This window comes from Sturnira hondurensis, unplaced genomic scaffold (assembly GCF_014824575.4).
Source record: "Sturnira hondurensis isolate 20B ecotype Veracruz unplaced genomic scaffold, ASM1482457v3 Scaffold0023817, whole genome shotgun sequence".
NCBI classification, from domain to species: domain Eukaryota; kingdom Metazoa; phylum Chordata; class Mammalia; order Chiroptera; family Phyllostomidae; genus Sturnira; species Sturnira hondurensis.
In genome coordinates, this window is record NW_028096448.1 from 2,520,864 (window position 1) to 2,545,934 (window position 25,071).

The 25,071-nt window shown below is 47.3% G+C and overlaps 1 protein-coding gene across 1 annotated transcript in view; it reads right to left on the reverse strand.

Moving 5' to 3' along the window:
• Window positions 1-11,098: 11,098 nt before the first annotated feature.
• GFOD1 (Gfo/Idh/MocA-like oxidoreductase domain containing 1) overlaps window positions 11,099-25,071 on the reverse strand; it is a 116,788-nt gene continuing 102,815 nt past the window's right edge. The window contains exon 2 of the mRNA XM_037038007.1: window positions 11,099-14,551. Within this exon, the coding sequence (XP_036893902.1) occupies window positions 13,632-14,551 (920 nt within the window). The 3' untranslated portion in view covers window positions 11,099-13,631. The remainder of the gene's footprint in view (window positions 14,552-25,071) is intronic.

A 25,071-nucleotide genomic window follows, 5' to 3' on the forward strand; every position in this document is an offset into this window, starting at 1 on the left:
TCTGATTATAGCAAGGGAGTAGGGTGTGGTCATAAGACACAGAAACCAACACCACCGTCCCACGGTGACCAGGGCCACCGCTGGGATGGCCTGGCTGTGCTCTCGGCCAGCTTCCTGGTTTACAGTTCTTCTTTCTGAAAGAGTCCTAGACATTACCAGTTAACTTGGCTACTTACTCAGTATTGTTGGTACAACGTCGTCTTGAAACAGATTATCAGCTTCCCTCAGTCTTGTAATCTCATTACTTCCTGTTGGGCGGTGGGAGGGGAGGAATGCAAAAACCGTTTTGTTTTCTGGGAAGAAGAAAGCGAGCATACCAATAGAAGGAAGAAGGAAGAAGAAGGAGAAGGAGGTGGAGGAGGAAGAGAAGGAGAAGGAGAAGAAAATTGACTCCAGACAAAATCAGCCTATTCACTCTCACCTTCCTGGCCTGCTTGCCTGGGTGGGAGTCCATACCTGGGTGGGGCGGGGTGGGCAAGCTCCGTGAAAACTCATCATAGGCTTATTACTGTACAACGTTTTCAGAGACAGAAAGAAAAGCAAAAGAGGAGTTAGGAAATGTGGACGGCTGGGTGGAAGTGAAGGAGTCAAGTTGAGCATGGGACTGGGCTGCTCTCCTGAGAGACTGCTGAGTGTCCCGGGAACACTTTAGGGTGGAGGAAGACTACAAATCTGTGTTAAGCGCAACTTTTTCAGCGTCTGTTTGCCTGAGTGCCAACTTCTTTTACATTCAACTCATATTTGTAACTGAGCACAAAACCCCCAAATTGACCAGCTCGCAATATTTGCTGCCCGTCCTTGAGGGAACAAAATCAGTACTAGCAATTCTATGCTGAAGACAAGCTCCAACTTTTTAAAAGCTCTTAGAATCTAAGATTTTATTTTTCTGCTAGAAAAGACTTTAAAAGGCTATCAGCTGTCTCTCTGACTGGAAAAAAACATCACTATAATTTCTGTTTTAGAGGTGAAGAAACTGAGGCCTAGAAAGACAAGAGGATTTGTCTCTCCTGGGGCAAGGCTCTGTCCAACATCCTGTCTCTTCCGGGCTGATGCGTGATCGTGAGCAGCTGCAGGGAATAAACTACTTCTGTGCTGGAAGGAGGCAATGGGGAGCGAACAGGTGGTTACCGACAAGGCTGCCAAAACCTGTAATGAGAAGAGCATGAGTGGTTTTGAACCCCTGGCTGTCCATTAGAGTCGCCTGCCGTGGGAGCAGGGGCGGGGGGGGGGGGGGGGGGGGGGGCGCGATTGGGCCTCCGGCGGAGGAGTGAAATCAGAACTTCTAGGGGTGGAGCCAGAGTGTCCTGGGTTTGTGAACTACCCCCTCCCCACCCCAGGTGATTCTAGGACGTAGCCAGGGCTGAGCGCCGCTGTTCCAGAACAGTGAATCTTAAAGGGAGATGGATGGAAGACAAAGCCTCCCCCTAGGGTGTGCAGCAGTGAGCACGCTAGTCCGTGTCTGGGAGGCATCCTGGGCCGCCACCGGAATTCCTGATTTCGTAGGTCTGGGCTGGGAACGAAGATTCGCATTTCTAACAAGCCTCCCAGGTGGTGCTGATGCTGTCTAGGCCGGACCACACTGAGAGCTGTTGATCGGGAAGCAACTTTTCAAACGAACTACTCTTGCCTGTTCCCCAGCCTACAGATCCGTTGATCCCCTGAGAGTGAACTTGAGGTGCACAGGTGGAGGAGAGGGTAGATCTGATTAAGACTCCAAGCAAAAATGATCTCGGAGCCCGGAACTCCCATTGTAGCTTGTGCGATCTCTCAGGTGTCCTGGACCAAGAGAAAGTTGCTGGCTAGCAACTCAGAATATAAAACCAGAATTGAAAGTTGATTATATTTCTTTTATTGCCTGAAAATAAAATCTCTTGAAACTGGTACTAGAACTAGTTAACATTTGGAAAACAGCTCTACAAAGACTATAAATGGTCTATTATCAGGCACCATGGCAAGCCAGCAACTGAAAACAAGAGCTTATCTCCAGACGTCCAGCTCTCCAGGAATTCAGGGCCTGTTTTGGCCTCCACAAAGCTTGTCCTGACTGCTTTACTTTACCTTATAGGGTAATTGCCAGGAAGTCAGTCACAGAATGAGGTCTGAGAACAACCTGATGATCTCAGAGGAAAGGCAGCAGTGAATTGAAAATATAATTGGGCCTCGGCTGGGTGTCTCAGTTGGTTGGAACATGGTCCTGTACACCAAAAGGTTGCAGGTTCGATCCCCAGTCAGGGCACATACCTAGCTCGCGGGTTTGATTCCTGGTCAGGGCATGTGCAGGAGAAAGCTAATCATTGATATCCCAGCCCCCACCCCTTCCTCTCTGTCTAAAAACTAATGACCATGTCCTCAGGTGAGGATTTAAAAAATAGTAATAACAACAATTGGCATGGCAGCCCCTAAGTTCTCTGAATGTAATAGCCAGGGCTCTGCTGCCCCCTGGATTCCACGTCCTGACATGCCTGAGCTAGGCAAGGCCATATGGCTCAAAGGAATGGTGTGTGAGCGGATAAAAATCCGATGGAGGGACAGTGAGACGAAGTTCAAGTTCATGAATGCAAGGCAGGCAGTCTCAGTAGTGCAGGGGAATACAGCAAGGCAGAGAAGTGGCTGTTAGTAACTGTGCAGGGAGTAGATTACTGGAAAGAATCTCCAATGAACTTTGGAGATAAATCCAGAACCATGCCTCCCCGCGCCAAAGACGCCTCCCATGAAATGCTGAAATATCGATGTCTGCAATGACATGGCATACCGCCCTAGGGACAAAGCATTGGGAAAATCCTAATCTCCAACAGAGTGACCTCACTTGCAGGACCCTCCTGATGAGACTTGAATAAACCCAGAAATCAAGCCTTGAATATAGGAGGTATTGAGATTTAACAGTGTGATGATAAGTGATTCCTTAATAGAATTTGGAGACAAGACTCTGGGTACCACAGAACTTTCCTGAGTCCCTAGAGTGATGCAATGCCCTCAGTCTGCCCATAGCCAAGGCGCAATTTCCCCTGGACTTGGCTCCGTGACACAGAAGGTGTTACGATACCACCCTCTGAACGAGCTTTTGTTGCCTCAGACCCAAACTCCTCCAGAGTCCGTGGATCAGTGGAGTACGTCGAGCTGCACAGAGGCACCACCTGGTACCGAATTTCAGGGGGTTTAACTTATCTGTACAAGTCACTTGTGAAAAGAGTTTTTCCAAGCCTTTCCGCTGAGTCAAGGACACCAAAACACCGGTTCAAGAAAGAAAGATACGAAGAGGCTTCAGCACAGACTTGGGGTGTTTGTGGCCAGGCCTGGATTGTTTCACAAGCCCTGGCCTAATTTCCACAAAGCTCTCAACACTGAGGACCAAAGGCATTTCGGAGCCCAAAAGGATTCTGTCCTCACCCAGTGCTGGACTGTCAGAGGCAACGCCAGCTGTCTGCCCACTGCTGACAGACGTAGGGAAGAGCCCTTTCATGCCCTTAACACTCTGCTAACAGCCACCCGTGGAAAGGATGTCAGTTATTTCCATAAAGAAATACAAATCCTTTTACTTTGAGGTCCCCCAGAATGAGAGGGCTCTGGAATGGTGGCAAAGAGGCAAATGAGAGGAGGTGTGCCCTAAGGTCAGGCTGGCTGACCTGAGCAGAAGACAGCGGTTGGGGTGGGGAACGGCAGATAATTACCTGGGGAGCTTTACATGAAGATCCAGCGCCGAGCCAGGACCAGACAGCAGGGGCCAGGGCTAGACGCAGCTGGTGAGCGCCCTGTGCTGCTGGGCCTGGCTCGGTCCTCCTGGGAGTTTCTTCAGAAACGCTCAGGTAAAAGAGAGGGGAAATTGTAGTGATGGCCTGGAGAGCAAGGTCTCTGCTAGCCAAGGAGTGGTAAGAGACCCTGTGTATGTTTAAAAAAAAAAGGCTAAACGGCAGATTCCTGAGTGAAGAGTTTGCACACTGGGCCCAGGAAGAGACTGACGAACAGGGTAAAGTGGCAGATGTCGAATCCTTGCAGACTTCGGGCTTGAGGGAATTGCAAAAGAGAGAAGCAACAAGAAACAAAAGTGGGGTCCCAGGTGTCCCTGGGATCCAGTGCTCATTTAACACAGTGGTGCATATTGACACGTTTCTAGCAAAGGCCAGTAGTTTGATAGCTTTGAACAGCTTTGGAAGTGAATCGGTCACACCTTTTTAAGTTCCTGTGAGAATCCCTCCCTCACCCCTTCTCACCTGTTCTCCCCAGCCCCACATAAGCTGCCTTTAGCACACGGACCGGGCCCATTAGCCACAAAGAACTGTGTTTCAGACGTCTCATGTAACACTTGCTTGTGTTCTGAATCTCCCATGCCTTACATGCTCAGCTCTGGCCTTTGTCTATTTTGCCCCCTTCATCTACATTTACCCTTGGCATAGCACTTCTCAGCCTTTTCGCTAAGCACAAGGGTATAAGATCTTCTAAGCCTTTTGGCAAAGATCAAGACCTTTGGCATAAACTACCACTTTTGCTCCCGCCCCCTACCCCTTCCTGCCCCAGCTTTACCCCCAGATTCTTTTTTGTCCCCACCTCTTTTCTCCTTCTCGCTCTCTTGGTGTTACATACAGTTTTAGCACTTCATAGCCCATTCATACCCAGCTGTTCTTTTCAGGCTAGATCTCTTTGCTTCATGGTGGGACCTGAATATCAAGTCTAGACCCCTTAGCCTGGCACAGTCAAGGTGACTGACTTCTCTAGGCTTACCTGTTAGCCCCCACATCCCAGACAGGCAGCCTCAGAAGGCCTAAAAAGACAGCGGGGGCTTGGTCTTGCGCCCCGCCCTGCAGTCTCACTGGCTGTCCGCCTTCTTGCTCTTGGATTTTGAGGAGTCTGGAATGACTCATCACTCCACGTGAGTCCTCAAACAGTCCCGGTCTGACTTCAGCCTGATTCAGACCCCTCTGTTCTGTCCAAAAGAGAGTTTGTGACCTGTGGGAGTTCAGGACTAAAGACTGCCTGGAACCTTGTGGGCTTTCTGGGCATGTTCTTTACATCCATGCAGCCACTCAGGGCGTCGTAGGGCTCCTCCTGTCCAGGTGCCCAGTGATGAGAGGAGCTTACGCACATATACGTCCCAGATTGTAATTCTGGGACTGAGCCCCAACAATGTATAAATCATTGGCCAAGAGACAAATGAATCTATAATTGTCCAAGAAGTGTACCTGAAAAAGCATTTAGCCTTTCATTTTCACTCATGGCTAAAGAGAGAGAGTTTGGTTTGATCCAAGGTGATCAGAATCTGCATAATCAGCAGAGAAAGGTATTCTCATAATTGTGATATGTGAGAGGAAGTCCAAAAACCATCTTAGATACAGTGAGTTCCTCTTGCAGAGCTGTGGTTGAACGTCGGCTGCCATAGCTCAAGTCATCTCAGGAATTTACCCAGCAGGTATAGACTCAGGGATAGGAATCAGGAGGAAAGCTGAACTTGAATGAACAAGGCAAAGTATTTTGAATGTTTTGCATCAGCTTTTTGGTAGAGATTTTGGCTCCAGTGGCCTGTACACAATTCACCGGGCTGTGACTTGGCCCAAACTCCTTGAAAAGGTTTTTTGTTTTGTTTTGTTTTGTTTTCCATTTCTGTCCTGTACATTTTTTGGACAGTCTGCCAGCAGGGGGCACTACTACTGCTTAGTGTTCTTAGGGGCTGCCTAAGAATACCAGGCACAGGGATCTTTCCTGCTTAAGCAAGATGAAGGTAAGTGTGGGTTAGTAAAACAGGAGCCTACTACTCAGAGTGAAGCAAAATGATCTATTTTTCATCTTCATACAAAATTCTGCATACTCTATATACATGTAATTCCTTCTCATAACAACTGTAGCAGTCATTTTTCAGATTGAACTGCCCAGACAGTAGGATCTACAAAGGCATAAGATAACAGGAGCAGGAGATGAAAGAAACTGGAAAGTGATTCTGTGTGCCTGAGGCGGGGTTGGAGGAAGAGTACTGGGCACAAGAGGACACAGGTTTTTCTTCATTGGACAAATAAACAACCTGAATGACTTGATTCATCTGTTCTTTTTAAGCAACCCTCTGGAGACTAGGACAGCAGGGCTGATCATATCCTGTGATTTAGTAGGAAGCCGTATAATTCCTGATTTACAAAACAAGAAATGGTTTTAACATGAGAGAAACCAACATCACAAAGAGATCCCAAATCTGTGAAGGAACAACTAGCTCCTGGATGAAAAATGCACATAAATCCTTAGCAGAATAGTCTTCCATCAGGGGCTGGGCTCCCGGGCCACTGTGCCGAGAGAGACTCAGAGGACTGGGTTTCTTGTGTTTACCCAGATGGCACTTTCGGCTTTGACACTCTCTCTGCCTTACTGCCTTCTTCAGAGCTACTCGCAGGTTCATGACAGCATAATAAGGCGTGAGAATGTCAGATGTGCACAGTAATATGAATGTGAATGGAGGGGTTGGCTGCAGTTTATTGTCTCAGTGAATGGGCTGTGTTCTAAACGCATTAACGTCGGAGCCTGCTTGTTGTTGGGGACTGCCCTGCCTGGTTTCAGGAGTTGTAACTACCCTCCACGGCTAAGGCTGAGTGAGCGACCTCCGGAATTCGAGCCAGAGGAGACAAGCTTGTCTCTGGTAGCAAACGCTGCCTCAGCTTCTTCCCCTGCCCCCAAAGCATGGTCAGTGTTGATGACAGGTATGACTCCTCACAGCAAGGGGCAACCTGAGCCAGACTCGATCACTTGGGAGGCCATCATGGAAGGACTCGGGGGCTGCGACAAAGAGGGAGCAATGGACCCTTTCCCCCCAGCTATCTGACATAGCCTGAGTCCCCATTTCCATGTAGGAGAAGTGCTTCCTGGCTCTAATCCATTTAAGCCTAAAACCTATGATGGAAGAGGTGATGCAGCCCCTTGCATGCTAGAGTGGATCCGGGGAGAAATCTGGCATAAGACAGAATTCCTAAAAATCCTGTGAAACCTGCTTTGCTAAGAGTGTTTTCATTCATATGTTAAGGGTCCGAGCAGGAAATGAGTATGTCTCCCAAAGTTTCTGCAACCTCCTTTTCCTGACAGACACTGACTCAGAGTAAGCCCTCAGATTTCTTTGAAATGTTATTTACTGTTTGATCCTTGCTGCCTGTATTCCTGTGTACTACAACCCAATAAAAGCCCTTGGAGGAAAGGGCTCCTGGCCTTTTTCCTCTGAGAAACTGACCACCTCCCCAAGCAGATCATGTCTTGGTAGTGTTTACTTTCACCCGTGGCGGACGGGGGAACTTGAGGGCAAAGTCGCCCCCACAGCTCATGAAGTAATCAATAAGAGCTCAGCTTTTGTAGTCTTTCTAATTCTTAACTGTTTTTAAATGAAGGGAAAGCATGACCAGAAGAATTTCCCGTGTGTGTTCTCTAAGACAGCACAGGGTGGAGAGGAAAGGCCAGCCCTTCCACGAGACCTCATGTCCTGCAGATTTGCATTTAGGCTGAGCTGGGTTCAAGATGGTTACCGTTAAACACCACTAAGGACAAAGTAAGCAACAATGTTCTTGTAAATAGTCAACCAAGCCGGTAAAAAAATGTCTTCTAGAGCTTGCTGTGAGGTATTATGTTAAGGTAGTACATTTATAGAGAATTCTAAAATTTGCTCCCCAAGCTACAATCTATGGTGTCCTCTTGTTTATCTTGACTAGGCTTTCTCTCTCTCTCTCTCTCTCTCACACACACACACACACACACACACACACACACAGTCCCCCTGGAATGTAGCACCATCATTCCCACCCCCTTTCCTGCTTTAGATTCCACAAACTAGCCAGGTACCTAACTTAGGAGCTAGAGCACCTGGGTCTAATAAACAGATAAACAGCTGTAATTGTTCTCTTTAATCTTTATTTGCTACGGTCATTCCTTTCTCCCACCAATGCAAATCGCGGAGGACAGCAGGAAGCCAGGTGTGAAGGGGGTGTGCCAGCTGGCTGAGGGACGCCAGCCTGGGCTTGGGAGAGGCAACAGGGGCTTCGCTCCGGGACCTGGGGAGCCCGGGCCGGGGGGAAGGCCACCTCCCACAGTAGTTTGGCTTTTAAAACATGAAACAAAATGGCATTCTTTGTCCTTTTTTTCTTTAATAACAAACAAACAAAAAAAACCCAAAACCTTCTATAACTTATAAGCTATTTTCTCTATCTACATTATATAGAAAATATAGACTCTGTTTACTTTATAACACACATCTTTCCCCTTGATAAATAATTCTTTAAAATATCTAGTATACATGCCTTGACTTTTTATACATAAGTTTGGTTTTATACATATACATACATATATACTCAGATTCTTTTAAAATCAACTTTCTAAGTTGATTTTGACTGTAGGTGATGCAGCGAACTACAGAGTTGGGGATATTCAAATGTCATTGGCCGATTAGCACAGATGGCCTTGGAACTTCCTCTTGGTGGTCTGAGTAGAATGGTGGTCTGAGTAGAACGGGAAAATGTCTTTCTTCTCTTCACTCAGGGACCGAGTCTTTTTAAGTTCTTTGTGTGTGTGTGTGTGTGTGTGACTCAAAAATCAGCACTGCATTGCATTTGTACCTTTTCACCCTCTTAACTCTCTTCATCTGGTCTCATAGCCACAGCTGGTGAACTTGACCTGGGTTGTAAATTAGGTTTCTGATTCCATAGCCTTTATTTTGGTGGCAGTGGGTGGGGGAGGGGATTCAGAATTGCTAATAACATCCTGGGGTGAAAGTAAATCCAGTTGCATCTTAAGAGACTTCGGAACCCAATATACTTAATTCCTTTATTTCATATCTCCCCGCCCCCACCCCCCCAGCCCCACCGAGTTTAAGTGATGGCCAAGGTCACACTGATTTTTAGTGGCAGGCCTGGACTAGAAGCCGAGTTTTCTGCCTGTAAGTCACACCCTGCTTCACACAGCACCTGCACAGCTCTCAAGACGGGAAGAGGGAGGCTCGGAGACGTGGAACAACCTGTCTGAGGTCCCACGGCTATTTGGTGGAAGAGCTGCAGCTAGAACTCAGACCTGCAAACAGACTGTTATTCCCTGAGTTGTTGCGGCTGAATCAATTTTCTAGAAACTCATTTGTCTTGAATGCACTCATAAAACCTAGCTGTATAAAACCTCCCATTGTGATTGTAATGTGAACCGTGAGCTCTAATTTGTATGTTTTTGGCAAGGGTAGAGACATAAATTCAGATGTGGGCCTTCGGGATTTCCTGAGGCCAGTTCCACTTACACCCTGCCCCCACCTCTTCTAGACACAGAAGTGGGGCGCACCCACTCCACCCACTGCTGTTTCAGGCCATCAAAGCCCTGAAATTTATGCGACAAAGGCTATGACATTTGGGAGTTTGTTTTAAAAAATTATCAAAGCCCCACATTTCAATTTCCTTTTGAGAACAGGGAGGGCAACGAAAAAAAGCTGTGTGCATCTACAGTGTGGCTTTGTCTCTTTAGCAGCAGTTGGCATTCCCCCCCCCCCGAGGTGGAGAAGTGGGCAGATGGGGAACACTGGGTTTCAGGGGGCAGCCCTGACCGAGTCAGGCTCCCAGGACTTTTCACAAGGCAAGGCGCCCCATGCCCCCCCACTCCCCCCCACCCTCGTGTGCTGCAGTAAGAGGTGATGGATGGCCTCAAGAGCTCACACTGGAGTCTGGAGTTGCAGCCAGCACGGTATCTGAGTGACCATATCAGTTAACAGTGGAAAGTTCTGGCCCACCAACCTTTTCTTCCTCCACATCACAGACCCTACTCGACGGAGCCCCTGGGAGGACCACTGAAGCCTCTGCTCTCGGGCAAGCATTGCACTACTGAATACTCTCGAATCTGTTGCACCCTTTTCCATTTACACCAGCAGTGAGTAACAAGAAGAATCACCCGAGGAATGACAAGACCATGTCCTATGCAATGGCTCAATGCTTAGTGTGGCAATCAAAAGCTTGCCAGGGCAGGCGGCCAGAGCCACTACAGAAAAGCTGCAGAGTCATGCTGTCTCTGCTTAATAGTTGTGTGACTCTGGGCAAGTTACTCTTCTTTATGAACCTTGATTATCTCATGTGTAAAATGGGAATAACAATATCCAATACTAAAGGGTTGTGGTTTTTTTGGATTAAATGAGACAATGCACTTAAAATACCCTGCACACAATGGATATCAAGAAATATTGGGGCGCCCTGCCTGGTGTGGCTCAGTGGACTGAGTGCCAGACTGCAAATCATAGGGTCGCTGGTTCAATTCCCAGTCAGGGCACATGCCTGGGTTGCAGGCCAGGTCTCCAGTGGGGGCTGTGCAAGAGACAACCACACACTGATGTTTCTCTCCCTCCCTTTCCCTCTCTAAAAATAAATAAAATCTTAAAAGAAAAACAGTTGGTGCACACAGAGTACTTGGATGACCCTCTGCAGAGGAAAAGGGGCTCTGGGAGAAGTTCATCTCGAACTGGAGTTAGCCAAGACTACACTGGGGTCCAGATACACAAAGGTATCTGCTGCCAGGTCAGCTAAGGAGTGTCTGCAGCTCCCTGCTACGCTTCTCCCGTTAAAGGGCAAAATCATGGAAAAGCTGACAGTGGCCATGGACTCGCTCCAGAGGAAAACACAGAGTACCCAAAGAAGCCCAGAGCATGTCCGTACACTGTGGGTACCCTGTAAGAGCCCCTGGCCCACCTCCTCTCTCCAAGAATTTGGAATTTGGGACGTCTGCAGAAGCGACCAGCGGCGTGAGCCAATATTTCTAGTAGCAGAGGCATCCACCTGAGGATGGTAACAAATCAGGCACAGGCAACTAAATGTGATGACCCTAAAGTGGTGCCTCCATCACACCAGCTCCTTAAGACACATTAAACGAAGCTGAAAGAGCAAGGTCATTGCCAGGATTCAGCCTCAGTCAAAGTCAGCTGACGGTACCCAGACCCCTGAGGGCACTATTAGCTGCTGGACTTGGTCTCAGCAAGCTCTGTGGAAAGCTTGAGATTTTACCTTGTATTGCAGCTAAGTCTCTGCAAGAGGTAGGACAGGAGCAAAAAGATGACTAAAGAAGTATCTTCAATCCATTTACTATTATTTTTGTATTAAAAACATCAACTACCTTGGTCTTTTCTCCCTCATTCCTGCATCTACCTACTACATGCATGATACACAACTATTTTTCATGCTTTTTAAAAGAATACGTATTTTTCTATATACTCCAGCCTCAAATAAGAATTTTTGTTTAAGATACTGAGTATTTATCACAGAGCTCAAAGGCTTTGCGGGAGGGGCGGGGGGGGACCTCCTAAGTGTTCGGTTAAGGACAGAAACTTGAAACTGAAGCCCCAGGGAAATCCCTACTCAGATTATAAACGACTTAGAAAAATGAGACGCAGAGAGTCATCTAGTTTCCTTTTCCTTCATCCTTAATCACAGCCTTTCAGGCTAGCTAGGAAAAAAAATCATCCCACTCAGTTTCCGCAAAAGCTACCCAAAGGGCAATTAGGAGAACCTGAACCAAAACAGCCCAGGGCATGACCCTCTGCTCCAACTATTACTGGGAGACTTCCATTCCATCAAATCTCTAGTTTTGAACTGATAACTACAAAAGCTTGGCATGTCATTACGAAATCTGAAAAACTGGTCAGGGACTAGAATGTAGCATGCAGAGTTCCAGCTGAGCAAGCTTACCATGCTGCAGCAAAGCCCTCGAGGCAGGGAGATTGTGTCCAGCACAGGGATCCTTACTCCTCGGTGCTAGAACACGACCACCTTCCCACGATGTTTGGACACCCACACCGCACCTGTGGGCAGCCTGCCCAATATACGATTTCATAGTATATTGTGACCCTGCGAGGAGAGAGGAGGACCAACTGATTGTACTGTTGTTTTCAGATTCCGCCTGCTCAGAGCCAGGGGGTGAACTCTCAGCCCCTTAAATTCCCTTCTAGTTCTACTGCCAGTCGTCTGAAAAGCAGTCTCAGCCTCAGTTGTATGAGCTGTGAACAAAAGCCATGTAGATTTGCAAGTACGAGTTCCTACACCCAACTTTAACAAACGTCTTCTGTGGGATGGAGGATTAAGAAAGATAAAAAGATAAAAACACCCTGTTTTCAAAATATTTTTTTACTTGGTCCTTTTAAGACCACTCCTGAATTTCTAAGAGTGATTTCAGTGACATTTGGTGGCAATGAGCATTTATAAGCCTGTGTGTGTGTGTGAGTGTGTGTGTGTGTGTCTGTGTGTGTGTCAGGTTGTTCCCTTTGGGCACTGCCTGCTCTGTGCCTGCAGTTTGCCGTCTCCGTTAAAAGCTCTGTAAGCAGAGGGTGGCATGACAAGTGAGACGAGAGACCGAGGAGTAGAAGAATGTGTTTTTCCCGATACTAGATTCTCAATCCCCCATGAAAACACAGCTGGGAGGGCTCTAAAACCCCATTTTAGAAACACTGAAATTATGTTCCTGTTGTCCTTTTGTTTTGTTTTGTTTAATACCCATTAACAATTTTTTAGGTATCCGAGTCATCAAAGCAAAGGAAAAGAGTATTGACATTTTTTAAGGGAAAAGGACTACATCCGAGTGGAACTGAAGACTTCCCTTTTACATCCGCAAAGCTGCATGAAACACCTAAAGCCCTGCCCTAGCTTGGTAGGGGCATGGGTGTCGAGCACAAATCAAGCCCGGGGCTGGCTCACTCTCCCCTCCACTGGAAACTCCCTCCGCACGCAGCCCTGTGGCACGCAGCTGTGGGAGTCTGTAGTCATATGAGCTTGTAGTCAGCCCCACACCTCCTGCTGTCTCTTTGGCGCTACCCGTGGAGCCAGGTGAAAGAATAACCTCAATGCTTCAGTGCCGAATCTTACACTCAAGTCTACTCTCCCAGAAGTAGTGTTATCAGGTGGCTTCTTGTAGTTAATTTTAATTGCTCACAAATTCAAAGGGATAGGCCATTCTCTGCCTCATCTGTTTCCATGCAGGGTGTGTTCTTGCTCCCTCCTTTTGCCTTAAAGAACCGTCTCTCCGCTGGCCATTGCTGGCACTGCCTTGCCCTACCTCAGGCCAGGTGAAGGGCAGTGGGCCAATTAAGAAGACACTCCCTCCTGCTTCCTAGGAGGAAGACCAATCAGTCGAGAAAGCTGTACACTTTACTACCAAGGACTTTTTCCTCCAGACACTTAAAGTGGCTTCCTGGAACTTGAACTTTCTCATTAGTCCATTGCACCCCCACCTTTCCCCAGACTAACAGGCTTGTGTGGACATGTGAGGATACGCCTTCTCCTGCCAGTCTGAGGCAGTTAGGGAGGAGGGAGAGCCTTCGGCAACTAAGCTCGATCTCACAGGAGCATTTGGCCTGCCAAAGAGGCCACGGTGTGGGGAGTGAATGAGATGAGAAGGAAAGTCTCCCTCCCTGCTTCTCTGCCTCTCCTACAAATGCCCAGGAGGGATGATCTCAGAAAAGGCAGGCCTTCTGAACACTCTCAAACTATTTACTCAGCATTCTAAGAGTCTTGTTTGGGCCCCTCACTTGGGCTGGGGTTCACCTTCCCACAGGCCATTTATTCCCACTGCCCCTCCACCTCCCCCTGCTCCTGGAGGCCACCTCTCCCCAATGCCTTTCCCCAACTCTGGGCCGCTCGCAGAAGGTCTAAGTCCTCCTAGGTCCTCAGACCATGCTAACAGTACAGGGACATCCTGCTCCTGCGCATGGCCTCGCTGATCAGGTAGGCGGGGCTCAGCTCTGGCTCCTCAGTCATAATGGCAATGTTCTGCCACTCGCCGGTCTGGCTGGACCTCTTGATGGTGTCTACCACACACAGGGCGTACAGGCAGTCATCAAAGGTCGCAGCCATGGTGAGGGGCCGTCCATCCCATGTGCGCCGGTCGTCCTGGTCCTGGAAGGCCTGGCGCACCGCCTGCATCATCTTGATGGTGCCACGCAGGTAGGGCGAGGGGATGTCGCTGAAGGCCTTCTCTGGCAGAAGGGAGTTGCTGACAGGTGTGGAGTCCTGCAGAAGCAGCTCCTGCTCCGGGGCGCTATTGCGTTGCCCATACAAGTCTGTGCCCACCGCCAGCAGGCGCCCGGCTGAGCCCACCACGGTCACGTCCTGCTTGAACTCACCTGGCACATTGAAGTTGAGGGTGACGGTGCAGCACACCCCACCCTCCAGCACCATCTGGAACGTGCAGAAGTCATCACTGGTGATCTGGCGGATGCCCTTTATGTGGTCTGTCTGCTTCACAAAGGTCTTGAGCAGCCCATGGACCTTGACAGCCTTCTGGCCGGTGAGGAAGGTGAGCAGGTCGATGATGTAGGTACCCACCGAGTGCAGGCCGCCTCCGCCCATCAGGTCGTCGCAGCTCCAGTTGTACTTCTTTCCCAGTAGGCTGCCGCTGTGCACCTGCACCTCGCACACCAGCAGCTCGCCCACGTAGCCCTCCTCAATGAGCTGCTTCATGCGCACGAAGGCTGGCAGGAAACGCAGCACGTTGCCCATGATGCTCATGAGCTTGGGGTAGTAGTGGGCGGCAGACATCATGCGGAAGGCATCCAGTGGCGTGGCCGTGCGGTCGCAGATGACGTTCTTGCCAATGCCTGAGGGCCGGAGAAAAAAACAGCTGATCAGGGCACTGGGTGGGGAGCGAGCGGTAGGGGGCGCTGTGTCCCTCAGACTTTAAGTCTTGGACTGGGAACCAGATCACATGGGGTATCCTTAAAAATATTTCATAATACCTTTTATTTATGCAAAAATAATATATTTCATGTATTTCAAAACTCTCTATATATTCAGTTATTAAATAAATTACTTAATTTTAGTATGAAACCATCAGCATTGATATTGAATACTGATTTTAATATTTTATTTTATTTTTTTATTTTAATATTTTAATAGCCTATATTTTAGAAATATTTTAAAATATTTAAAGTGTTTAAAATATAATATGAAATACCCAATTTAATGTTTTATGCATATAAGTCTATAATATTTTATATACAAATGTTACTTATAAAATATGTTCAAATATCTAAATATAAAATATGAGTTCCATTAAAGTATGCAATATAATCTTTTTACATATAACATATTCTATTAAAATTATGTTACATATGAAATGCTTTAAGTTTTATCTTTTATGTAAATAATATTTTATTTAAAATGTATTATTAAAATATCATATGTAGAGAAAAGAATAATGTCTCTATCTGGACAAAACCAGAACATATAAGCTTAAGTCAAGGCCAAGGTCAATCTGATTAAGTACGAGGGAAAATTTCTTAATGATCTCTTTCAAAGGCCTAAGCTTTTAAAAAGGTGAAAGATTTATACGACCTGAAGAGGAACCAGAGTATGAAAAGGCCTGAGCTTTTAGCTGTCTCCCCCACAGCTACCAACAAAGGATTATATATTGCGTGTTGTCTTGCTTGCTTGCTTTGCATTATGGACTAGGGCTGGCAGTGATCACGGGTGTGTTAGTCTGATGTTTTCTGCCTCCTATGGGAACAGTAGATATTATCCAAGGGGTGGACAGTGGCCAGTTCCTCCCGGACTGCCATCTGTCTCACAGTGAGGTTTAGTTGGTGCTTTTGGCCAATGGAGTTGAGGCCAAATAAGAATTAGGGTTATGTGATGGTCACAATGAGTGCATAAATTACAGGTAGATGCAAGCCCTTGAGGACACTAGGTGGTTTGGGGTGTGGGGAAAATAGAAGGCCAGAGGAAAGGGGAGTGACTGAGAAGGAGCCAGGGACTTATTCCGCAAAAACCAAGAGTCAGGGAAGAAAAACAACTCAGTTGAACCTGGAGAAAGAGCCAAGTGGAATTCAAAACAACCCAATGACAGAAATAACAGAATTATATGAATTTTGTTAGCAAGCCAGACTAAAGGATGCTATGTATAAAGATTTGGAAAGCTTCTGAGTCAAGACACATGCCTGCCCATGGCAGGGCTCTGTAGTCCAAGGGGACCTGGACACTCCAGCCACAAACACGGGAAGTACCACATGAGCAACGGGATGATGAGACACACACACCCATCCCGGCTGCCCTGACCGAGTACACCAAACTTGACAAAATCATGAAATCCCACAAGCTGAGATGAGCTAGGGTCCTGTGGAAGTCCGGTAATTGTAGGTTTCTTTCTAGTGTGGACACCTGGACAAGGCCACAGCCCAGCACATGGCTCTCTCACTTTTCCATCAGAAGAACTAGTCCAACAGCAGATGTGGTCAGAACAGATTGTAGAAAATAAATACAGTCAGTAGACTGTACATCTAATCCTGGCCCAAGTGAAAGGTCTAGAGGGCACACAGCGACCACATCTCCTCACATCTCCTGACTGTTAGTGAGCAAGAAGAAGCACCTCTAACCTTCAGCAACCAGGTTCCAGCAGTGCGATGAGGAAACACTGGCGTGGATTACTAGAAGGGCCATGCACCTGCATAACCCAATGTTCCGATAATATGATCCTGCAGGCATTAGGCTCATGTAACACCAGCTCATGCAGGCAGGAGCAGATTGCCATGTAAATGAATTGGTAGGTCACTTCAGGGACAGGTGACAAATGCTGCCCAAATCCGCCTCATACCTTTTGGGTACAGGCTGTGGCCTTTCCTATACTGTATACCTTAAGGTCCCCCAAACTGGGACCCTTGACTGCCATCTTCCTGTTACAATCTATTGGTCATATTAATGGCACATAAAATTTTTTATTTTTTTCTGTTATAAAAACTATAAAATAAAATAGTAAGAGAAATAAATTGAGAAATTTAATTCATGCCCCCCCAAACAGTCAATGAATAGGTAATTCATTGCGGCTCTGTAGATGAGAGGATCCAGATGAAAGCTGGACTCCCTCTCCAGAATATGCATTATGAACATACAAGCAAAACTCTGCCCCATTCTGAGCTTACACATGGCTCCCCCAAGGTTCTGAAAAAGGCTTCTCTTCCTTTAGGCTCTTGGTGCATTTTGTGATTTCACACTGTGCAGTAAGTTCCTCGAGGATAAAGGTTGGGTCTTCTATGTGCCCACAACACCTATAGGCGGGTTGCCTGTTTTGCAAGAATCCCAGTGAGTGTGGTTGATGCCAATGCTGGGCCCTGCCTCTCTACCCACAGTCTTTTGTGAGTCTACACTTTACAGATAGGCCTCAGCAACATCTTAATTTACAATATCTTCAAAAGTCGAAAGAGACTTCTAGGAATTCATCATAAAGAAATAACGTAAAATGTAAGCACGGCTTCTCGCCCAGAGATTCTTCTCATGCATTATTTATTAGAGCAAAAAGCTGGGAACAATGCAAATGCTCAGTGCTAGGAGGACGGGTAAGCACCCTGTAGTACAGCCATATAATGGAATATTGTGCAGCCACTGAAAATGATGCTTATAAAGACTTTTTAATGGCAAGCAAGATGTTTATGATGTAATGTTAAGTGAAAAGGGCTCTATTCATAGACATACAATGATCTCAACTCTCTCCTTTTTTAACTTTTAAAAATTGATTTGAGAGAAACATCCAGTTGTTGTCCTACTTTATTTATGCATGCATTCATTGGTTAATTCTTGTATGTGCCCTGACCGGGGATCGAACCTGTGACCTTGGTGAATCTGGATAATGCTGCAACCAATGGAGCTATCTGGCCAGGGCCTCAAGTCTCTGTTAAAAAAAAAGAAAAAAAAAGAAAAAAACCTGGAGGGAACTACCTCAAAATATTTACAGTGGTTAATTTATTTGTAAAAATATAACTAACGTATATATTCTTTATGTTATGACATTATAAAGATTATCATAATTTTATAAAAATGATCTTTTTCTATATTTTCTAAGTAATTACTTTTATGGTTAGAAAAAAACAATTTTTCTTCTGTAAGCCCAAAGGAGACCTGAAGGCCTCTGAAGGACAGTGTTCACGTATGGCAGGAGGGCCAGCCCTCCAAAGCCCGGGATGAGCAGGCATGTCCCAGAGCTAATGGACCTGTCCCGGTACCTGGGCCCCAGTGAGCAGGTGAAAGCGCCCTGAACGTAGGATGTTTCAGAGGCTCAGGCTACATTGCCAGGTCTTCTTGCTCCAGCTCCTCAGGACCTCTTTACGATCCTGGTGAAAGCTATGGTTTCTCTCCAGAAGATGCAACTCAAACATACATACAAAACGTTATCCACATCCCATGCCCATGTCCATCCCACCCCACCCAGGTTCTGGGGAACAGGAATCTCCTGTTCTATCTCCAGACTGAAAAGTCTGGATAACTTTTTGAGACCTTTATGATATACTGTTAAAAAGAGGATATGCTTCCAGTTTTAAAAGGAAGCCAAAATGCAAAGCTAGCAGACCCTTCAGACTTGTAAAGCAGAGTTTGTTTTCTCTGTGTTCCGGACATTCTTACCCCAACCCCACCTCTCGGCTGGACTTCAGCAAAGCCCACCTTGGAACCCTCAAAATACTTAGATACTCTTTCCCAGCTTTTCACCACCCAAATTTGCCCTACCAAAATCCCAAGGTTTTTAGCAGTTTAACCAGAATCAAGGGCTTAGGCTAAAAAAATTGCAATTCTATTTTTGTCATTGTTGTTGTTTGCTTGTTTATATGTTTTATTTTAGCTTTGTCAAGGTATAATTGACATAAAATTGTAAGACATTTAAAGTGTGCATACACTGTGAAAGGATCCCCCATCTACTTAATGAACACATCCATCACCCCTCATATTTATCTTTTGTGTGTGAGAACATTTAAGTTCTATACCCTTAGCCAACTTCAATTATACAGCATAGTATAATCCACTACAATTACCATGTTTAACCGTTTAATTGTAGACTTCCAGCCATCAGACACTGTGTGTGTACAGGTGTGTGTGTAGGTGCAATAGTGCGGTGCATTTTCCTTACTCCAAAAGTCACACGCAATGTCATGGGAACCTGCATTGTCTGGCCAGAGGGTTGACATACTCTACAATCTTGGGTGTGTCAGATGCCATTGTATATATGCCAAATCTCTTCCCAAGAAAACAGATAGAAAATGCCTGCCTTCAAATTACTTCTTTCAGCCTGGAGTTTGGGGATTTAGCGCTCCAGAAAATACTGCAAATCTTTGGTGTCTTCATTATTTTCATGTGCCTTAGCACAATGCCTTTCTTGGCACCCCCAGAGAAAGCACTGGAATGGGCTCTTTAGAGAAAAGCACTCTCTCCATTTGTGCTAGAAAGGAAATAATAAGTAAGAGTGAGACCTTGCATTCTTCCCTAAGCACACGGGTCTGACATCCCTTTGACAGGAAGGTCAAGATATTCCACCACAGAGACAGAAACTGAAGAACACAGTTTCTCAGGGAGAGGAAGTTGGGGAGAGGCAGAAGGCCACTTTAGGAGCCCGCTACTAAGACAGCCATGGCTGATTCCTCATGGGAAACCAGGAGGGAAGAGCCACAACCCTGGCCTCTGCTCTGTATTCCCTAAGAAGGGACTGTGTTTTCTCACTGGAAGGCCACCTCTACCCTCTGCATTCACGTGCCTTTCAAAGTGCCACCTGAAACACACTCCCTTTAGGCTTTGAGTTCAGACTCTCTTGTGGTAAGACATTGTGTCCTTCTAAGGCAAAAAACCCAGAACTTTGGGAACTCAGACAATCTAAGAGAAAATCATGCCACGGAGAAGCAGGCCAGGGGATGTGAAACACATGGACTCGATTTTACTCCAAACAAACAGGCAGTACAAATGGAAAGCAGGAAAAAAACAGTGAATGCTTGAGAAAAAAGTGTTTTGTGTTTTGCCAAGCCCCAAACATTTCCCAGGCAGTTGGAGAGTTTCAGCAAAGCCTGGTGCTCACAAGGATGTAAAGAAATGGGGAGAGCTGTGCGGGCACTTGGGGGCGTGGGCAGGTGGTGACCCCCTCACAGAGTGGGCCATTACACCATCACCCCACACTCAGTTTGCTCAACTGGGGCTCTGTCCCTGTACTCAGAAATGGGTGTCTTGGAATCTGGCGAGATTTGTCAAGGTTGTACAGTATGACTATGCACAGGTGGCAGAAAACAGCAGGACCGGCCTAGGCAAAGTCTTCAAAACCCAACTCCAGGGAGACCATTTACCCCTTTGCATGAGAAGAGAGCACTGGGTCTTGGAGGGCGGGGGGAGCTTGGGGCTGGGACCTACTTTACTTTCCAAGACAAGAATCACTCGGCACACAAAGCGAGAGCTCCCTGCCAATAAAATGGTGGGACTCTAAGCTTCTCGCCCATGCCATGGGGAGAAATGGGATGGATGGTCAACTTCCAGAGGGTCAAAGTACAATGTGCGAGGCAGTAGGCCTGCTCTTTGTCAGGAGCTTTTAAATTAAATAATTTGAGAAGGAGCTTTACTGCCCTCCTGAGATCCATCAGGGAGAAATGGAAATTTGGCTCCCTCCAAAGCCTGCTGCTGAGTGTGTTCTCTGTAGCAAAGCCAAAATATCCACAGCCCTCCTGAGGAGTCAGAGCTGTCCTAAGAACTTTCCAACCAATAGACTCTACAGTCACCTCAAGCAGCTGCGCCCCCCACTCCTCCAAGTCCAGGGTCTCCAGGCTGTGGGGGAGCACCCCTCTGTATCTTTTTCCAGGGACCAGGGCATTACTCCATCCAAATGGGTCCCCTCCCACCCCAGGACTGGGACAAGGGGCTTCCCAATGACACCTCTTGGGAAAGACACATGGTCTTCACTGTCCCACAGAGCAGCTTCCTTTTCCTGTCCTCGATCAGGGAGGGTATCCTGGGTCCCTGGAGTGTGGCTGCTCCCAGCCACCTAGAGCCCTTTGCTAGCATAATCAGCCAGGAACTCCAAAGCATCCCTTCCCACCAACACATTTCCAGGGACACACTCCCTTATCTAATCCATGGTGAGAATCTGTGTGGCCCATGCTACTTTCCCACCCGTTCTCCCTGATTATCACACTTGTGTTGACAGTCCCTTATCTTCTGAAAGCCAAATGGGTGCTGGTCCTGCGGGCTGGCTTGCAGCTGTCCTGGGAGATTGGCAGAGTCCCACAAGAGGTCCCATCAGATATGGCTTCCTATTTTTTCCTCCCATTCACAGAAGGAAGGGAGGGCTTTCTCGGCAGTTCGTGCAGGGAAGTCATTACCTTCACTTACACTCTATTCCTTTAACATTTCTGTGCTGGCCACAGGACTGAAAAATGAGTAAGAAAGATGAATAGGGGCTCACAGTCTAGCAGAGGAGATTAGCCAGAAAATGAGTGGTTATGGGAGCTAATCAATGACGAGACGTAATAGAGGAACGAGCAATGAGAGCCCAAAGGAAGTGCAACTGACATGGGCATGGTGGGAAGCTTTGCCAGAGAGCGGACACCTGAGCAGGGTTCTGGAGCACAGGTAAGAGTTCCCCTGTTCATTCAGAAGCTTCACGTCCAATTTTAAAAATGGTGTTTAACCTAAGAGTCTATGATTCAAAGGAGATCAGGCAGAATTAGAGTTTAGAGTAAAGAAGGAGCTAAGTACCTGAACACACTGGGCTATTTATAACAGCTCCTTCCTTGGCCCCGGAGGTGCAGGACATTTGGTCAGTTTCACTCACTCACTGCCACACTCCATCTAGACCAAGTCTCTCTTCCTTCCCCCCTCCAAACCCTTTATATCTCCTCCCTTCTTCCACCCTCAACACACGTGTTTTCTTTTGGCTTAGAAGGTGCAAGAGAAGTAGCAGCGTCAGTAGAGGTGACTTGTCTGCACCTTACTCTGTGCCCTCTGGGCCTTCCTCCATATAAATAGGAGACAAGCCCCTTTGGAGAAATCCCTTGTCCTCCATCCCCTGAGGTTTCCCGGTGAACAGCCTCCCTACTCAAACCCTGAGTCTGATCTCTTCACAGTAACAATGATATAGTTTAAACCAGCAACAAGCATGTACAGAACACTTTACTCTCTGCCAGAAGAGGCTAAGAATTTGATATACACTTCGATTCGTTAGTGTACACGACCCCATGAGGCAGGTACCAATATTGTCCCCAACTCACAGATGTGGAAACTGAGCCTCCGGGCAGGCAAGCGACTTGCCCACAGTTGGACAGCTCAGTGAGCAGTGAAGCTGGGATGTGAACTGCGACTCTGATGAAGCCTGGTCTTAACTTCACTCCTACTGCCTTCCACACCTGTCTTAAGACTAGCTAGGCTATTCTTTGTACCCATATCTAAGTTGTATGCAACACCAGAGACAACATTCATCTCCCCAATATCCCATTGTTGGGATACCCACTACCATTCTTGCCAGCTACTGTCTGTACCTGTGCACACAGGCATAGCCTGCCCGCCTTCCGCACCAAGGGAGGGTCAGAGGCAGACCGTGGTGAGCACCAGAAACCAGGGCGCTGTGGCCCTGGCCAGGGGGCTCGGTTGATTGGAGCGTTGTCTTGTGCACCAAAAGTTGGTGGTTTTGATCCATGGTCAAGGTGCGCATGGGAGGTAACCAATTAATGTTTCTCTCTCCTCTTTCTGTCTCGCCCTTCCTCTCTCTCTAAAATCAATAAAAAAGCATATCCTTGGGTGAGGATTAAAAAAGAAAAAGAAACCAGGGCCGTAGGGCTGGGGGTGCCTAGGGCTCAGCTGCTCACTGACAAAAGTCTCAAGCAGCTTGATTAACTTTCCATTTGGCTTTCAAACCTGAGATAGAAATGGGTCAGGGTGACCCACATTCAGCTCCTTCTGTCAAGGTCAGTGAGCTCCGAAAGGGGAACAACCAAGGCAAGGAAGTCAGCACGGCTGATATAGATAGGACTTGATACTGAACTGAATCAGACATTCAAGTGCTTTTCTATAGCCAACCTGCCCTTAAAGGCCAGCCTCCATCCCACCAAGCCTTTCAATGGACTTCCCCCCACTGCTCAAGCCTGATCCCTCCTTTTTGTGCAGAAATCCCATCAGGAGTTAAATGCTCTCGGATGGTTTCATGAGCCTCAGTATTATGGAGTCACTGAGCCCCTAATAGCAGTAATGGGGACGGTACCCCTGAAACACTTCATCTTCAGCTTTCCCATTGATACACCCCACACATCTCCACTGGTTGAGAATGAGAATCTGATGTTGGAAAGTCACAAGCCAGCTCCCCAGGAGAGAAAAGAAATGCTTGCCACTTCTAGCCCAGGGGAGACCAAGCACAGAGATTTAGAAACAGCAGGTAGGCATGCGGGAGCCAGAGACCTTCCAGGCCCTGGCCAGCTTCCCAGGGAGGGGGCCCAAGGCTGCCCTTCCCTGCCTGTGGGTGGTGCATATAAACCCAAGTATGAGGGGGCAGGGAGGTAGTGAGAGAGCCCATGGGAAAACAGAAGCCTGGGGTTGGATGCAGTCTCTACACAGTGGTCAGGGACCTAGGGACAGAGGAAAATGGCCAGGACTGTGGGTCTCATCAGTTGAAACCTGTTATGTTGGTCCTGAATAGCCAAGTAATACTTTAGTGGTCATTATTCTGGGGAGTGGCCTAAACGCCCCCTCTTGAACCTGCATCCTCACTCTAGACCTGGACAAGCCGGGATTCAGGGCACAATCCAGGACCCAGAAAACGCAGCCGGTCCCATAAGCCACACCTTCCCCATAGAAGCAGCCACCCTCTGCAGGGAAAGGGTGCCAAGGGCAAAATGCCGAACAGCTGGGCCAGCGCAGTCATCTAAGGGAATGAACTACTTCAAAGGAAATGAGTGGGTTGGGTGAGATTTCCAGGTTGAAGTACAATCCCATCCCCGACCTACCCACCTAAAGACGGGGGCCTAGAGTGGTGATCAGACTGGCTGCAGAGAAACAAAAATCCTGCACTTTCTCTTCTTGAGTGTGAATTCTCATTCCACATCCGAAAGGGTGAGAGCCTTGGGTCACCTCACAGAGTCCCCACAGAGTCCCGGACAAAACCTCGGGGCCTAACTGTCGATTGCAAGTCAACACTTTTGGCATAAACACTATCCTCTGTGCGGAAGGTATAAAAGGCAGTAGAATTTAAAATAAGCAACTTCTCAAAAAAAAAAAACCCAAAAGGTAGGAAACTTCCCATCCAAAGGGGGCTATGCTTTAGTGAAGGGATCATGGTATATTTACCTAGCAGATGCGTCTTTTAAGAGTCAGGATATTTCACACAGTCTAAATTTTCGGCCTCTCTTAAAAAATGGGGAGACTTAGAAACTTTGAGATTCTTCCCCCAGAGCTTCTACATGACAACTACCAGTTAGAGTTGAGTGGTGGCTTTCATAGTTAGGTGGCACATGCATCTCCAATATACCACAGGCCCCACCAGTCCCTGGTGTCGGGCTATATCAGATTTCCATGGCTACCATACAACTACAACAGACTAGCAGCTTAACACAACACCCACTCACTATCCTTGAGTTCTCTAGATCAGAAGTGCAGACGGGCTCAGCTGGGCCTCTGCTGAGGGTTTCAGAAAGCCACTCTGGGAAAGAATGTGCTTCAAAGTCCACAAGGCTGGTGGCTCAGTTCAGTTCCTTGAGGTCCCCTCTGGCTGTCTAGCTCCTGGGGGCGCCTGCATGCCTCATGGGCCATTCTGTTCTCAGGCCCTCAGCACACGGGGAAGTCAGTCCTTCTCTGGCCTGTAATTTCTCTGACTTCCTCTTTGCCACCAGCTAGGGAGGTGGTGGCCAAAGGGCTATCTATCTTTGACGGGCTTCTATGATTAGGCCCACCCAGATCTTCTCCCTTTTGCCATATAACTAATCAAAGAAGTGACACCAGAAGGCAAAGGTCATCTTAAAATTGCTCCAGCCCAGTCCACGCATTTGGGCATGAGCTCCAGGAAGTTTTCCAGGAGGAAAATTCTCAAGTATTTGTCCAATATAAAGTGCCTCAGACATGAGTAGTCTTCCCTTTCAACCCTCCCTTTGTTTCTATGTTCTTTGAGTAGCTTTTACTCCATCAAAAAGGAAGAACCTGTAAGGTACCCTAGATTTCTAAAAACATATTAATAGTCTCCTTGTTACCACAGAGACTGCGTCCTCAGTTCAGGGTTCCCTGTGGGCAGTGGTAATAGAACAGCCCTGGGTGGGGCGGGAGCCTGGGTCTCCAGGGCCAGAAAGGAGCACAAGGAAAGGCTGAAAATGTTATGCACCCACAAAGTGCCATTGGGCTTCCTGTCGTC